The sequence below is a fragment of the Durio zibethinus genome, chromosome 7 (genome assembly GCF_047325235.1).
Source record: "Durio zibethinus cultivar Kanyao isolate XHJ-2024 chromosome 7, ASM4732523v1, whole genome shotgun sequence".
In the NCBI taxonomy this organism is placed as follows: Eukaryota; Viridiplantae; Streptophyta; class Magnoliopsida; order Malvales; family Malvaceae; genus Durio; species Durio zibethinus.
This window is the reverse complement of record NC_143168.1, coordinates 18,636,862-18,654,087: the sequence shown is the minus strand read 5'-3', so window position 1 is coordinate 18,654,087 and position 17,226 is coordinate 18,636,862. Positions and strand designations below refer to the sequence as shown.

At 30.6% G+C, this 17,226-nt stretch overlaps 1 protein-coding gene across 1 annotated transcript; it reads right to left on the bottom strand.

Moving 5' to 3' along the window:
• Positions 1-1,831: 1,831 nt before the first annotated feature.
• Positions 1,832-2,742, bottom strand: LOC111277742 (putative gamma-glutamylcyclotransferase At3g02910). Its single transcript, XM_022864151.2, has one exon. It carries the CDS (start codon positions 2,437-2,439, stop codon positions 1,882-1,884), a length of 558 nt encoding a protein of 185 aa, XP_022719886.2. The 5' UTR covers positions 2,440-2,742; the 3' UTR covers positions 1,832-1,881.
• Positions 2,743-17,226: the final 14,484 nt, after the last annotated feature.

The following is a 17,226-nucleotide window of genomic DNA, read 5'->3' as shown; positions in this document are numbered from 1 at the left end:
CAAGTGACAGCCCCTCCCAATCTCCTTAGACCCTAACGCAAAATTCTCCTTTTTTCTTCTTTTTTGGTTTTGGTACATAATCAATAAATAGAATACATATTGGACATTTAATTGGCAAATGAGAGATTTGCTAAATTGGTAAGTTTATCTACCTCGGATTCTCCATAGTGAGTAGTCCTGTTTAGGTATATCAATTTCAAATACAATAAAATGATACAATATGAAAGAAAACGTAAAAATTGTATAATTTAAAATTTTAATAAAAATTATTTATGAATTTTGATAAAAATAAAATATATATATATGTATATATTTTATTTTTAAAGTATCGGTGCAAATTTAACATATTAATTTTTTGCGTTCAATATGATACGAACAAAATATAAATATATGAATTATCAAATCTAATCATGTCTTTAAAGTTTAAATTTTACTTATAATTTTTCATCACTACTAATTCTTAATGCATAACTTTTATAGGATACAACACATGTTCTCTTCTTAGTGTTTAAGGGATGAATTGATAGGAGCATGTTATTGTACTTTAAGCTAAAGTATCTAGTATACAAAACGAAGTTTCATTTGCTAAAACACAACAAAATTAGGTATATGTCTAATTAATTCTGTCATAAACCCCAATGAGTGAAATTGCTTAGCTAAGTTCCCTCACTATCTAAGCTACACAACTCATTCTCCCAAATTCTCTTCTTTTCCTTTCTTTTCTTTTCTATTTCTAAAAAAAAAAAAAAAAAAAAAAAACTGTTGAGGTGTTTTTAGATAGTAAGGATAAGGTCCGCAAGTAGCTTTTGAAAGAGGATTCATCTAATTTGTCAAAGAGAAAAATATATATATTAAAAATAGTTATGGAAGTTCAGATTTTGAGACACACTCTCACGATGAAATCAACAATTGTGTAAGGAAGAAAGTGGTAAAAAAGGAGTTAGTCTATCACATAATTAGCTAACACTGAGCATTTGATTCCATGTATTCTCTGTTTGAACCATATGGTTCAAAATTCAAATCCCTAACCTCAAGTCAAAAGAAAAAACAAAATTATGGCCTACTAACTCCACTCTTACCTTATCTTTTTAAGATCAACAAAAGCTGTTTGAAAGGGTTTAAATTCAGATTTTAAACAAACCTTGTAAATCTTACGTAAATTAGTTAATTTGTTTACACTCTACTTCCAATAAACTATTTTACCAATTTATGATCATTTTATTAAACTTCATGGATGATTCAGATCCAACGATTGTTGGCTCATGATTTAACTTGTGCTGTTAACTACCATCTAAACTCAAAACCCTTTTTTTTTTTTACAGTGAATTTTTAATGATATCAATTTATACGATCACCTATAAATTTTAAAAATTTTATTGTATAAAATAATGATATTTGATAAAAAAAAATAAATGATACTGATTTATCTGATAGTTAAAAATTTCATCCATAAGGAATAATAATATTTTACAAAAATTAAAATGAACAAATATAGGAAGTCATAAAAGTATTCAAAGAAGAAGAAAAACACAAATGCCATTGAATTTTAATTCAGTTCATCTTAGTAAATTGCATTTGGAGGCTAAAATTTTGGACCTAAACATGGGAACTTATTAATGAAATGAATTTTTCTACGAAATTTTCAATTTGGAGTTACGATACTTTAATTTTTCACATTGAAAAACCTATCCATGCAAAATTTATACACAAAATGCAGCAAATTGAGAAGATCCAACCTTGTTTCTCATTTGTAATTTCTTCAATATTGCAAATTACGCTAACACCAAAATAGAGAAAAAGCTAAAAAAAAAAAAAAAACAACCCATGAAAATTCATAACAAAAAACAAACATCCAAATTTTATTTCAATTTATTTTTTCAATTAATCAGAAGGAGAAGAAATAAAATTCCTAATATGATCCAAAAAACTGAGATTTTGAGGCCTATCATTTCTTTTCACATAACCTTTGGCTTCTTTCTCCGAATATATCCAAAGCCCTTTCCTACCATTTCTCTTCCACATCTCCTTCTCGTAACTCTTGTGCGCGTAATACGCCTCCGCCGCGCACGTTAACAACTCTTCATCGTTTTCTTTGTTCCCGCTTTCGTTCCCGTTTTCGGCTGGCATCAGCTGGATCGGCAGCCGCTCGTAATGCCCGCTACTCGTGCCTTCCAGTTCGTCGACGCGGGCAAGTCCCCGAGACGACACGGCGTACAACTCGCCCGTGACTTGGTGCGCCGAACCGGGCATGTTGAGTAGGAATGGGACGCGGTAAGGCCCGCAAACGAGAGGGTATTTTTCGACGGTTCGATACGTTCCTTTGAATACGGCGTCTCCGGTTCGCATTAAATCTTGAAGAAGCACGTGATTGGAAAAACCCCGTTTCAAGGTACCGTAAGTGAAAATGAGGCTCGTACAGTTACTGTTTTCGACAACCATTTTTTTTTTGTCTTTTCTGAAACGAAATGGGTGTTTGGGTGTCGAGGTGATTGGTTGGCGAGAAAGCGAGGAAATATGAAAGGAGAAAGAGAGGATTGGGATATAGAAAGAGGTTTGGAGTGCGGAGTTCTATTTATTGAAGGATTCCGTTTGTCTGGTGAGGAATTTTAACTGTAAAGAATCTCTGTAGCAGGAATTTACGAAGGGTGAAATCATGTAAACAGCATACGGTAAAAGTTTTGGATCTTGATTCGATATTTAGTTTGAATCTTCTATCTATTGACAAAGATTTTATGTTTCTCTTTAAAAAAACTTATTTTATCTTTTTTTTTACCTTATCTAAATATATATTTTAAATCTTTTATTTGGATATTGATTTACAAATTAATAAACCTATTATGAATTTTTAGTAAAAAGTAATTTGATTAAAATAAAGTGAAACATTAAAAAAAATTTCATTGCTAAATATCTAATTTTCGTCGCAAAAACTTATTACCGTTGGTATTAATTCGTCGAAGATATGATGTCCCTAAAAGTGTTCGATCGCAATGAAAAGTTCTGTCAGTCACTTTAAGCGATGAAATATTCCATTGTTAATCATTTTTAGTGGCGAAAATTTTTTTTGTGTGAAACACCTTTAACGGTGGACTTCCACCAGCAATTCATAAATTTTTTACGCTAGAAGTATTTTAATACAAAAGATTTCCAAATTTTATTGCTAAAATGGTAGCAATAAGAAATTCATTGCTAATACCCTATTTTCCATCGATAAAACTTTTTAATTACAAGATTTTTGTGCAAAAGGATCAACTCCTTCCTCAAATGGATTGATCCGTTGAAAAGCCATCAGATCGATCCCTTTATCAAAAGTGATTCCTTTCGGCTTTTTAATAAAAAAGATCATTCTATGTCAAAAACTCTTTAAAATATACTAAAAATAAATAAAAAATATAATAAATAAAACTTTCATTTCATTGATTAAAGAATGATATTTACAAAATTGTTACAATCTTCACAAAATTAAAGACGGACGAACGTGGTACCCGTAAAAAAAATTTAAATGATGAAAATGCTTTTAATTTAAGGCCATATGCTGCTTTCTATTCATTATTCACTACACAGAGTAGAAAGATTTCTGCAAATCTACCAATGCTCTGCCCATTAATCCATATTTGACCTTTTCCCATACTTTCCATATCCAAAGCCGATCACTTAGAAGCCATAAATCATGCTGCAACTACTTGAACTTTCCATTATTATTTACCTTATGCAATCTTAATGGCTGCTGTTTTTGTGCAGCAAATGAAACCCCCCCCCCCCCCCCCCCCCCCTCCAAATCCACTCAACAGAGGTAATACCATTTGGTGAGACAAAATTCATGGCCTCTCCTATAAGCCCAACCTGTTCAAGGAGGCATTCAAGGAGATACGTCATCAGCATACCAATACCCTCCAAGCATAGTCCATAATTTTCTACAATCACTTGACACAATAAATTGCATATTTATAAGGGACCTATGGAAAATTTTCAAAATTGATTGTTTGTCATCTTCTCTATCCAATGAGTTCTACGTAACAAAATAATAAAAAAAAAAAATCAAATCCTTCACTAAATTTCTGATGCATTGGCTAGGATCAAATCAATCTAGCATGCAACAAAAAAACACATATTTGTCCTACTTTTTGAGTCCCAAAATAAAGAACTTCCATAGTGGCATTAAGTAACCCAATTCATAAACAGGCAAAGTACCAAACTTGAAACACTAAAAACACAATCGGCTAACATAAGCATGGCAGAAACTTGAATTCCAAAATTGGGCCTTTAACAAAATAAAACAAAATTTACTAAAAGAAACAATTTCATTTATATTAACAATAACTCTCAGTTTCATTTGCACTTCACAAGTGGAATCAAGTTCAATCCTTTTAAACGTCAAATTGACCAGATATAAGATACAGACCAGCACCCCCCAGACCCAGAGAGGGCAAAGAGAGGAAGAAGACTACTCACATGAGAAACCCGTGTTTCCCTGCAAACTCAATAATTTAATTAACATTTTCTATTCTTAGACAAAGGCTTAGCTCCTTCAAAGTTTTAACTTTCAAAGAAATATAATTTTCTCATCCAATGAATAACGATAAGCAGATATCAACAATAATTTATCAGTGGATTGAGCCATACACATTCACAAGGAACGGTCAAGGATCGGATCCAAGCCGGTGCAAGGATGCTTCCGGCAGTCGGAGGGTACGACCGGGGTGAAGTCGACCGGTATCTCCGATTTTCTGGCGGAGGGTCGGGGAGATCGAGAGAAAAAGAATGAGAAGAATAGAGGGAAAGGATAAGAGAGAAGTAAAAACTTAGGGATTCAATCTAATTACTAATGCCTCCCTACATTTTTTTTTTTTTGGTAATGTCTGGCCAGCTAAAAAAATAAAACATTTAATATTTAAAGAAAATTTAATTAGCGATAGAATTTCGTTGCTAAAGGATCCTAAGTCGGTCGCTATTAAAAAAAAATTCTTAAAAAATATTTTAAAGTAAAGGTTTAAAAACATTAGCGACGCTAATAAAAAAACAAAAATTCTAACTTTTTTTAAAATAAAAGGATTTAAGGATATCAGCAATGGAATTCCCGTCACTAAATTTTTCAACATTTTTAGACTTTTTATGCATCAATTCGCAATGGAATTAACGATAGAATCTATTTTCATCTATAATTATTTATATTTGTCGACAAAATTCCTTCAATAAATACATAGCTAAACATAAAAACATTTTGTTTAAATGCGTCACTATTCCATAAAAAATTCATAGGTATTAGAGATTTTTAGCAACAAAAATTTTCTGCCGTACCGAATGGTTCCATTCATGTAGTGAAATGGCAAAAATCATTTCAAAATATTATAAAACTTTCTTCTTACATTTCTTAATTATTAAAAATAATGAGTTTTTAATATTTTTATACCATATTAGTCAAATTAAAATTATTGCCTTGATAATTGAAATATAATTTTTAAAGATTTTTGAGAACGAAAAGATTACATATTATCCAATGTGAAATAGCCTAAACCAATTAATGAGAGATTTTAAATCCATTGAAAAAAAAAAAAAAAGCATATCGTGGATGAAATGGTTGTTATCTGCTCTAATAACGAATTGTTGGTTTAATTGAATAATTAAATAAAATAGATAACATTTCTCATCGTCTCAGGTCGTAGGTTCTTCTCAATTGGAGGATCACCTATATGGATAATATATATTCTAGTTGATAAAGTCTAATTCTAATTGTTTTGTTCCAAAACAAGATATCCATATGATAGTTAAAAGTGTAAAATGTTAAACTTTCAATTTCAATAATTAAAATTAAAATTTATCAACCTCAAATAAAAAAGGTAAAACTTTTCATAAGGATTAGTAAAAAAGGTTTCATGCGGAAGTTGCATTTCTCATTATATCAAATTAGATTCCATGTGCTAGAAATGAATATCTAAAGAACAATGAATTTGAAGGGAAACATATTAAAATTGAATACTTGAAGAAATTTTTTTATGAAAAAAGAATTGCACAACTAATTTAAAGAAATTTTGAAAAAAAATAAAACTAATTTAAAGAACCATTAGACTTATTACTATCCGTAAACATAATCCTTCCATGCAGGGACGGACTGTCCCTCAAGCCGAAGGAGGCCTTGGCCCCTTTAAAGTTTTGACAACTCTTAAAAAATATATTTATTTATTTATTGATCACAATATATTTAAATTGACCTTTTTAAAATTAAATTATTATTTTTATTTATTTATTTATATTTATTATGAGATAAAAAAACTTAATTTGTTATTATTGTATTTATTTATTTTGATTTCATAATTTAATTTTATGTATTGTAATTTAAGAAAAATTAAAATCATTTTACTATTTTTGTTTTTATTATACCCACCAATCACTATTTGCAAATCTTTAAAATCAAAAAATTCGTGGCAAATTTTAAATCACAATAAAATAAACTAACAAAAAGTCAAATTAATCTTTTATCTTTCTTACCAACACTACAAAATTTTGACCAAATACCAATTGCATTTTTTCTTTTTAACTTACAACAATTCCTCCTCCCCATATAATTTATCACTTTCAATTTAATTTCAAGTTGTTCCCTAATCTTTTTAAGATTAAAATCACATTATAGAAGATTTGATCATAACTTTGATTCTTAAAGTTCAATTTCATTTAAAAAAATAATTTCCCTCGTTTTGATAAAATTATATTATTTAATGATTGATATATTTTTAAATTTTAAATTATTAGAAAAATAAAAAATTTTCATAATTCATTAAAAATTGTATAATTAGTAACTCTACCACTAAGTTGAAAGCATTTGTACTCTTTAAAATTTTAATATTTTCATAATAATATTTTCATTTTATAATTTTATGAGTTTGTTACTTTTATTATTAGTGTTAGCTCTAATGTATATAACAATATAAGAAGAACTTGAATTGGATTGTTTTCAAATTCTTTTCTAAAATTAACTTTCAATGAATTTGAATGAGAAATTTAAAACAATAAAATTTTTTATGGAAATTTAATGAAATTAACAATAAAAAAGAAAATTAAAGCACATACACTACAAGAGAATAGGTTATTAGCAGCATTTATGCAAACAAATGCTGATAAATTTAGTGGTATTTGTGTTCATAAATGTAGCTAATTTCTATAATGTAGCAACGTTTTTACCCACAAATACCATTAAATGTAGGAAATTTATTTTTTTCGATTTGTTTCAATATTTACTATTATATTCAAATAAAAAATATTGAAAGAAATAAAAATAAATTTAAATTTATAAACTGAATATTATAAATATTTAAATATCTAAATATATAATTTGTTCTAATATGCATGTAAGACAAAATTTAATACAATAATATTCAAATTGTTTTAATATATTAATTAAGATGTAATTTAAAATGTATGAACCGCTTAAATTTGGAGTACCGCCATTTGATGAAGTACTGTTTTTGCTTTAGTGAAGTTTTGCTACTATAAATCACAAGCTAACTCAAATCTCAAACTAAAAACTCACAAAAAAAATATGAAAACATAAAAAATAAATCTCTTGACTATGAATACATAGTTGCCATCAAACCTAATAAAACATGAATTTTGAACCAAAATCATGAGCTATAATTCTTAATATAAATGTTCTGTTTGAATTAGAAAGATATAAATGCACATGTATGAAGTTTTCATGTAATAACAAACAAAGTACCATAAGCCAGTACAAATCATAAGTAAATAACTGACATACCAACTTAGAGAAGTCAATAAGTGGACTTTTCATATCAAGAAATGCCTATGAAGAATGTATAAACAACTTAAAACTCAGCATAATGATCACATCACATGCAAAAGAATGTGTTGATTTTTAGTAGCCCATCATAATATTAATCTAAATTTGAATAGCAGAAACCAAAAGATTTTATAAGACCTTTATATCCACCTTATATTGAGTAATTCATGTGACATTCACCATGAAAATTTTTTTAGTTCATGCCAAATTACGTGAACTTAAGTGATATTTGAATTGGATCACATAAAGTTGCTTATTGGAAAACTCGTTGATATTTAAACAATGTATTTTCAAAAATTAAAAGAAAAATGTCACTTTAAAGGTTAAAACAGAAACCTTAATCCCTAAAATCTTTCAAATACTTCAAATGCCCAGATGAAGCCCATATCCAATAATGATTATAAATACTTCAAAAATTGAAATAGAAATAATGAATGATGTAGCTAGCTCAACCACAAAGTCTGAACCTGTTTTCACAAATTGTTGCTCATCATCAAATTGTTAAGACTATAATGGGACAGAAACAACAGAAACAGTAAAAAACTGAATGAAGACTCAATTTTTCAGTCATTAGGTCAGGAAGAACTCACATGTTGTGGGGTATGCTAAAAAGAATGAACCAAAGATATTGGCAACACTCATACCAAACAACTGTTGACACAGAGAAAATTCATTACAGCCTTCTTTCAGAGAAAATTTGGCAAACACAACATTTTACTGTTGACTTTCCTAAATGTAAAAAAATTTAAACAGTAAGCTAAGCGATTGAAACATCATATTCCTTTTGAGCAACCTATTGAACTTGTAGCCCTCACAAATGGTAAAATCTAGCAATATGCTATCCATCATATATACTGACAACAAATACATTCATTAACTACATTCGCTCCAACTAAAAGGGATACTTTTCAACCACGTGAATCTACTGCAAGGAACATTTCAAATTTGAGTGTTGACAGAAAGCATTTATACGAAGAAAAAGTGAGAGAGAAAGAGAGAGATTTGAGATGTTGAAATTGTTAGTTCATTAGTTCTAAAAGTAGAAATCAATAACTGTTAAAAAAGCAGAGAACAAACACCAACTTATGGAGTTTACACCTATATGGTTTGATCCTATGCAAGGTAGGCTTAGCATGTAAGGCAATTGTTAACCTGCAAAAGTGATTTCATATAAAGAAAAAAAATAAAGTATTGATATAGAAAAAGATCAATTGTTACAACAGTAAGTATAGAGGGATTTTTTCTTTTACTCAGCCAATCATTTTATTTTTATTAGTGGAAGCATCCAGATGTAGTTGTTTACAGAAGTTCAGCTGAAAGATCTAATAGAATATTACACCACCTGATTTCAAACTAACTTAAAATGCCTAAACCACCTCATAACCAAGCTTCGAAAAGCTCTGGTGAATCCACTCCCTTCTTTGCCAATAAGTCTGCATATCCGTTTACCTCTTTGTAAACATGTACAAATCTACTTGTCGTATTATTTGTCTCAATCTATCTATTTCCTCTAGTTTTTTCCATTGCCTCCAAGGTCTTGCTTCCTTCTTTAACGCCAAATTTATCACCACCATATAGTTTTTAAATATAAAGGGAGTTGTGCTACATTTTCAGAATATATACCTCTTTATTTGATCCAGCTCATACCCATTTTTCACTGCCAATGCTTTGGTAATCCCCATAGATTCCTAAAATTCACAATTGTTGTTCAGCATTTGGCATACCTACAACGAGGAAAACACAAAAAAAAATTATTTGGCATTACCACTAAGTTCACAAACAAACCCAAAAAACCATCACAAAAAACTCAAAAATAAAATAGTTTTTTCATTTGGCATTACCACAAGGGAGAAAGCTAATAATCATAAATCACAAGTCAATAGTATCAAAATTGACACTAAAATAAAAGCTAACGAAATCAATAAGTAATACAAGAAAGATAGAAAGGAAGAATAAGCATACCACAAACGCCAAGCACAAAAGAAAGACAGAGAGTTTTGTCTTTTTTTTTTTTTTCTTTTTAGGTGTTTTGATTGGAAAATGTTTTGCAATACCAATTTTCTTTAACGTCTCAAAACACCCCTAAATGGAATGGGTTGATGACCTGAACTCTTCCTGGTTCCCAATTTACTTCCTAGAGGAGTGAGAAATCTGTAACAGTGAAATTCTTATTATAAACATCCTAAGAGACAATAACAAGCTTACTAATGAAGCTTGAACAAGTTCAGAATCGACGGTAGTAAAGGAACAACCCACTTAGAAGCACTGAAAATTTTAAGGATTCAACCTAAAATGTAAGTAAGCTGATTGGAATTTTGCAGAAATGGCAAAATGGGAAGAAATCAACCTAAAATGAGTAGAAATCACAGAAAAATACAAGAGGAAAGAATAGGAGAAACAGCATAAAAAGGGGTCGAAAGGGCCTAGTATTTGACATTTAGGAGAAATTTAGTGGCATTTATTGAAGAAATGCCACAAACTTATTGCCTTTAGCGTCGTTTCTACTTAGAAATGCCGCAAACTTATTGCCTTTAGTGGCGTTTTTACTTTAAAATGTCACTAACTTTTTGCCGCAAACTTATTGCCTTTAGTGGCGTTTTTACTTTAAAATGTCACTAACTTTTTGCCTTTAGGTGCAATTCTAATTTAAAGAAACTATTTGGTGATGTTTCTGATGTAAACGCCGTGAATTTTATAAAAATCAAGGCATTTAGCAGCATTTTTTTAATAGAAACGCCACTAAAAAAATTTAGAAAATGGTGGGTTTTTTAAAGAAAATTATATTTTATATTTTATATTTAATAAATTATAGTGACGTTTAGTTCAATAAATGCCACAAAAAGTATGCTTTTAGTGACGTTTGCAAATATAAACACCACTATAAAAGAATTTAGTGGCGTTTGCAAATATAAACGCCACTATAAAAGAATTTAGTAGCGTTTTATAAACAAATGCCGCTAACTTTATAAAACCTTGGAATTTTGCATCATTTATTCGTAAATGCCGTTAACAAATTGCCACTAAATAATCATTTTCCTGTGATGATATAAACAAAAATGAAAATAAAAGAATAGAGATAGAGAAATCAAACATAAAAATTGATAAAGGTTTGGTCATTTTCTAAAGGTACCTATGTCTTCTCTCTTAGCTCTCCTAGCCAAAATCGATCCACTAATAAAAGAATCTCCTACAAACTAAGATCCTTATCTTTTAAGGTTAAGATTGTAACCTTTGTCCTTTCTAGGATTCTACTCAATCTTATCAATTTCACTCAAAAGGATAACTTACCTCTTAACTTAAAAATCCCTTTTAAATACAAAAAAAAAAATTGCAAATTATAAAATATCTCTCAAAGGTTGAGTGTTTGCCTAATTTAAGTACAAAGAATGATAAAAGAAGAACAAATATAACTTAGATACAAGAATAGGATGAATTAAAGCTTTAATCTTTAAAATGCTCTTGAATTCTTGAGAAAATGAATGTAAATATTGTTGGTGCTTGCTTTCTTTTCAACAAGTATGATGAAATGCTTAATTTATAGAGAAAATAAGTTTGTAGCCATTTGAAATTGATCGAGTGAAGAAATACTTGTTGTTCCCTTGAAAAGTTAGCTGTTAGAAGCTGTTTAGGCTGAACTAATCAATCCATTTTTAGAGGGGATCGATTGGTTTTAGCCTTTCAAGCCAAAACTCCTTCCTACAAAACAAAAAACAATTGATCCATTTTGGAAAGGGTTGATCCATTTTTATCAAATTTGAATTGGCTAACTTTCTGTTAGAAAAAGCGATCGATCCATTTTTAGACGAGATTGATCCATGTTCCCAAATTTAGAATCAAGTGATTTTATGTATAAAAAATTGATCAATTCTTTTTCAGAGGGAATCGATCCATTTTGCTAGTTTTAAAACCAATCAATCCATTTTTGCAATTTTCAAGTTTGAGTCCTTTCTGTATATAAAATCAATCAAGCTATTTTTTAATGGATTGATTGCTTCTAGGTTTTTAACAAAGCTTCCAATTTTTGTGTAAAGAGGATCAATCCTGTTCATAGAGGGATTTATCCATTTTTCTTAATTTTGCATAAAGCATGTTTTCAATGAGGAAAGAAGTTTGTTTTTGGTCTCAAATCATTTTTCATTAGAAAATTACTAGTAAAATTTTTTTTAGTTCAAAGCAATTTGTCAAGATATTTTTCAAATCAAATATCACTTTGAAAAACATATTTATTATTTATTTAGTACCAAAAAATAATAAAACTTAAGAACATGTACTAAATAAATTTTTTTCAAAATTTTAATCAAATTTATTTAATTTAATGTCTTATTATTTTAAAATAAAGATCAATTTAAAACTAACAATTAGTATATAGTTTATAAATATATGATAAAATAAGTCTTAATTTGACCCCTCAAAATCAAGTGGCAAGATCCACCACAGCTTCCTTGCCAATTAGCTTACTATATTTTAGATTTTTGTTGGTCAAAATTTTTACCTCTTATAGTTATTTTATCTTTTTCACTGATAAAAAGATAAAAAATGAAAAACTAATATTTTAAAAAATTTGAGTGAAGTAGTCTTTTAATATATGTTTTATAATTTAATTAATTAAAAATTTTTAGAATAATAGAGGTTAAAATTAAAAAATTCTAACTAAAAGAAAGTGAACTATCACAATTTAAAAAGAACAAAAAAGAATAAAAATAAAATGAAAAATGGGTTTCTTTTCTTTCAAATATTATAGGAGAGACTTTGAGCTTGTGATCAACATTCAGGGTCGCAATATGGCTGGCACAGGCCAGTAATTTGGGTTGGGCTCGAACTTTGGATGATTAATCCAAATTATTAACATTTTTCTAAAAAAAAAAAAATTATATTCATCACAAACGGATGAAGAAAATCAAAATATAATTCTAACAAACAAAAATAAAGGATATGTTCATTTTCCAATTGCCAAAAACCATGCACTATTTTCTTTTTTTTGCAAAAATAAGTTTAAAAATGAAATCCCTGCATTTTGTGTATAAAGATCCATAACTTAAAAATGTGAGTTTCGTATAAAATTTGAATAATTCATGCATAATTTTGGATTATGATGAATTATTCGTAGTGTAATAATTGTAGATGATTCTCCCAATTGGCAAAATAAAAAATAAAAAAAAAAAAGAAAGAATGGGAACCCAAGCTAACATCCTTTTTCTGCCAACTTAACCACTACTTATTAAGTATGAACAATGTGAAACAAAATCCCAGGCTCAAAATATGGAATATTTACTAAGTAAGAAAATTATATTAATAATCACAAATTTTACAGATATGCTCTCGACATGAACGGTCCTACTTGCTCTCAAGAAGAAAATTTGAAAGTAAGAAGTGTCAAACGAACGAAAAATGGAGAATTCAATTCTCCACACCAAGAAATGGCTGAGCATCATCCTTCCACTGTTTCCTATTGAGATTCCTTCATGGGGAGATCAAGATTCATCAACTTTCTCTCTAGTGAGCCAACCTAACTTCATGGACGAAGAGTCTGATCAAGTAACTGATGAAGGGGATGATATCCCAACAATCTTGCTTTCAAAAGAAGAAAAGAACAGAATCGGAGCCCTTTGGAAAAGTGCTATCATTGTGAAAACTTTTGGGAAGACGGTTGGCTATAACTTTCTCTATCCCAGAGTCAAAGCCCAATGGAGGCCAAAAGGAGGAATGGAATGCATTGACCTGGGACATGATTTCTTCTGTTTTTGGTTCCATAACGTAGATGATTTCCAAAGAGTCATTTATGGTGGCCCTTGGTTCATGAGGTCACATACCTAACTATGAGGCTAGGGGAGCTTGGATTCTTGCCTGATTCATCTACTGCTTTCTCCACCACTGCAATGTGAGTACGATTACCAAGCTTACCCATTGAATACTTTGATAAAGGCATACTGCAAAGGATAGGCAACCAACTCGGTACTCTACTAAAAATTGATGCTCATACCGAATTAAATGCACGCGGAAGGTACGTTAGAATTTGCAGTTTAGGTAGATCTGGATAGGCCACTGGTGCCTAAAATTCGTATTGGAAAATTAATGCAAGTGGTCTTATATGAAGGAGTTAATCATTGCTTTGCCTGTGGTCTTATCGGGCACAGAAAAGAGGTTTGTTCTCTTAGTAAAATGAAGGAGGTGGATATGGCAGCATCACAACAGCTTATTGAACACCCCCATGTTCAACAAGAGACGAAAAATAAGGTAGGTTCAAAAGGGGAATAGTATGGTCCATGGATGGTTGCCACACGTAGGAGATCCAAACAAGACAGAGATCATAAGTCGGGCAAGGAAGACCCAGAACCAAACCCGCCTCAAAACACAAACGAGAGGGGCAAAAGCAACGCGATGGAATAGCACGTGGCAGAACACTCTCAACGGTTGACAAATCAAGCCTCTTGGTTTGCTGGGTAGAGTTCCAGAAATTTGCATGAGATTAACGTATCTCATGCATTTAATTCTTGTCCTTGTACCCCTTAATCCAATTTCCCTATCTCCAATCCACCTCGTTTGGTTCCACCTGAACTACAGTAGGCGAGTTCCCTCTCCCGCATTCCAATTCTCTAGTCAACCAAACAATCCCGTAAAGGTCCCAAAATCAGCTCACACCATCAATTTGGCCAAGTCGACATTGTTCTTTTCCAAAAATATGGAAGGTGCAATAATGGATTCCCTCAGCAACATTATAGGAATCCCTTATTCTTTTGATCTTGGTACATACTTAGGATTTCCTCTGTCCGATAATGAAAAGCAAGCAACTATAAATTCATTGTTGACAAAATCAGGCAGAAACTCGCTGGCTGGAAAGCCAACCTACTCTCATTTACTGGGAGAACTATAATTCTTAAATCCATTAATGCCTTTCCAATGTATTACATGCAAGAATTTGATCCCTTAGTTAGCATATGTGAAGAAATCAATAGAATTAGCAAAAACTCTCTTTGGAGATCGACAGAAAACCTCAAGAAAATGCATTTTGTTAATTGGGATGCTGTGACCTTGCCTAAAGAAGAAGAAGGTTTAGGCCTCCAGGACATGAGAACTCTCAATGAGGTTAATATAGTTAAACTTGGATGGCGTTTCCTCAATGAGCCAGAGAGTATTTAGACCAAAGTTCTGAAGGCCAAATACTCAAGAAATGGTGAATTCATTAGGAAGGCTTGTTCTCCCATCTGGTTAGGCACGCGCAAAGGAGCTCTTATTTGTTGGACAAAAAAGCCCCTATCCAATCACATCAGTGAAAGCATAATTTAATAATCAATCAATCACATAAGAGACAACAGTTTAATGTGATTTGATCCAACTAACCTACATCAGCGGATGAGAAACAAGATCCACTAATTGTAAAGAATTACAAACATACATCAAAATATATCAACCACTCAACAATCAATACCCATAGACCCTTTCAATCTCTTCTAATCATATGGAGTATTCTCAACCCAAACAAACACATACCAATGCACACCCATACATCATACTTATGTAGACCCCCTCAATCTCCTCTATTTCGCTCATAAATAAATATACACACTCATAAAATGTAAATCTTCAATAATATTATGGGATGTCTACCCATAAAACTCTATAACTCTCTTACATCTTTTTCTCATATCTAATCCTATAAAGACTTCACCTATTTATAAACATACAAGCTTGCTTATTAAAAATCCCTTTCCATTTAAAATTCTTTTTATACAAGTCAAACTTACCTATTAAAAATCCCTTTTCTTTTTAGAATTTTTTTTCTGCAAGTCTTCTTATCCATTAAGTAATATCTAACAAATCTCAAATAAATTTCTTATGGGATTTGAGTCATTATTCCCAACAATCTTTACCTTGACTCAAATTTTATCAAATATCTATCTTCATGCTAGAGATGTTTGGCTCCACCTGTAATGAAAGTATCATAATCATCTTCTCTTATGTATTTTCATGCTTCATGCAAACTAATTCTCAAAACTTGAACTCAAACTTTTCTCATGAATCGAGCTCTTCTAGGCTTGCCTCTTTTCATGTCTCGAATCTTTAACTTTCTCACATCTTGAACATTCAACTTTGATACCATTTATTTGATAAAAAAGCCCCTATCCAATCACACTAATGGAACCATAATCAAATAATCAATCAATTACATAAGAGACAACAATTTAATATGGTCTGATCCAACTGACCTACATCCACAGATGAGAAACAAGATCTATTAGTTGCAGAGAATTACAAACATACATCAAAACATATCAACTACTTAATAATAAATACCCATAGACCCTCTCAATCTCATCTAATTTTATGAAGTATTCTCAACCCAAATAAACACATACCTATGTGCATCCTTTCAACACAAACAAACACATACCTATATCATACCATATGGATACTCTCAGTCTCCTCTAGTTCACTCATAAATAAACATACACATTCATAAGACGTAAATCTTTAGTAATCTTATGAGATGTCTACCCATAAAATCCTATAACTCTCTTATATCTTTTTCTCATACCTAACTCTATAGAAACTTTACGTATTTATAAGCATATAGACTTAACTATTAAAAATCCCTTTTCTTTTAGAATTTTTCTTTTGCAAGTCAAACTTACCTATTAAAAATGCTTTTCCTTTTAAAATTTTTTTCTGCAAGTCTTCTTATCTATCAAGTAATATCTAACAAATTTCAAATAAATCTCTTATAGAATTTGAGTCATTATTCCCAACATTATTCTCAAAAAGGGGATTCGATGGGCTGTTAAATTGAAAGCTTAAGCTTTATTTTGGTCGGATGATTAGACTGGCATGGGTTCCCTTAACTCTATTATTTTTGGTCCTTAGCATGAGATTTTGATCTGGCCAATGCACAGATCCTGGATGAAATACAAGAAAGGATCATTGCTATTTCTATTCAAGTGAGAAGTGGTAATAAAGATACCATTAGTTGGAAATTTTTTCAATCTAGTTCTTTTTCCCTTAACTTAGCTTATATGGTGCTAAAGAGCTCTATTAGGGAAAACGATAGAAGTTGGAAAGTTATTTGGAAAACCTCACCTTGCCTAGGATTCAACACTTCCTATGGTTATGTAAACCCCAAAAAATTATTACTCGGGACTCTCTCTTCAAGTGAGGAATGCTTATTAATTTCGCTTGCTCGAGATGTAATAGGGAAGATGAAACCTCTAGCCACTATTTTCAAGATTGTGAAAAGATTAAAAAGTTATAGGATGCTTTACATATTCCTCCCGAAGTCCTTCATTCATTCAATATGGACTTTGTTAACTAGTCCTTTATCAATTGCAATTCTCTAGTGGAGTCAACTATTTTTAATATCCCTTGAAAAATTGTTTTTCCCTTTGCTATTTGGCTTTTTTAGCAAGGAAGGAACAAGTTTATCTTTCAAAAAATTCCTAAAAGCA

Coding starts and splice junctions, on each gene's coding strand:
- LOC111277742 (XM_022864151.2), bottom strand. CDS start 2,439: ATGGTTGTCGAAAACAGTAACTGTACGAGCCTCATTTTCACTTACGGT.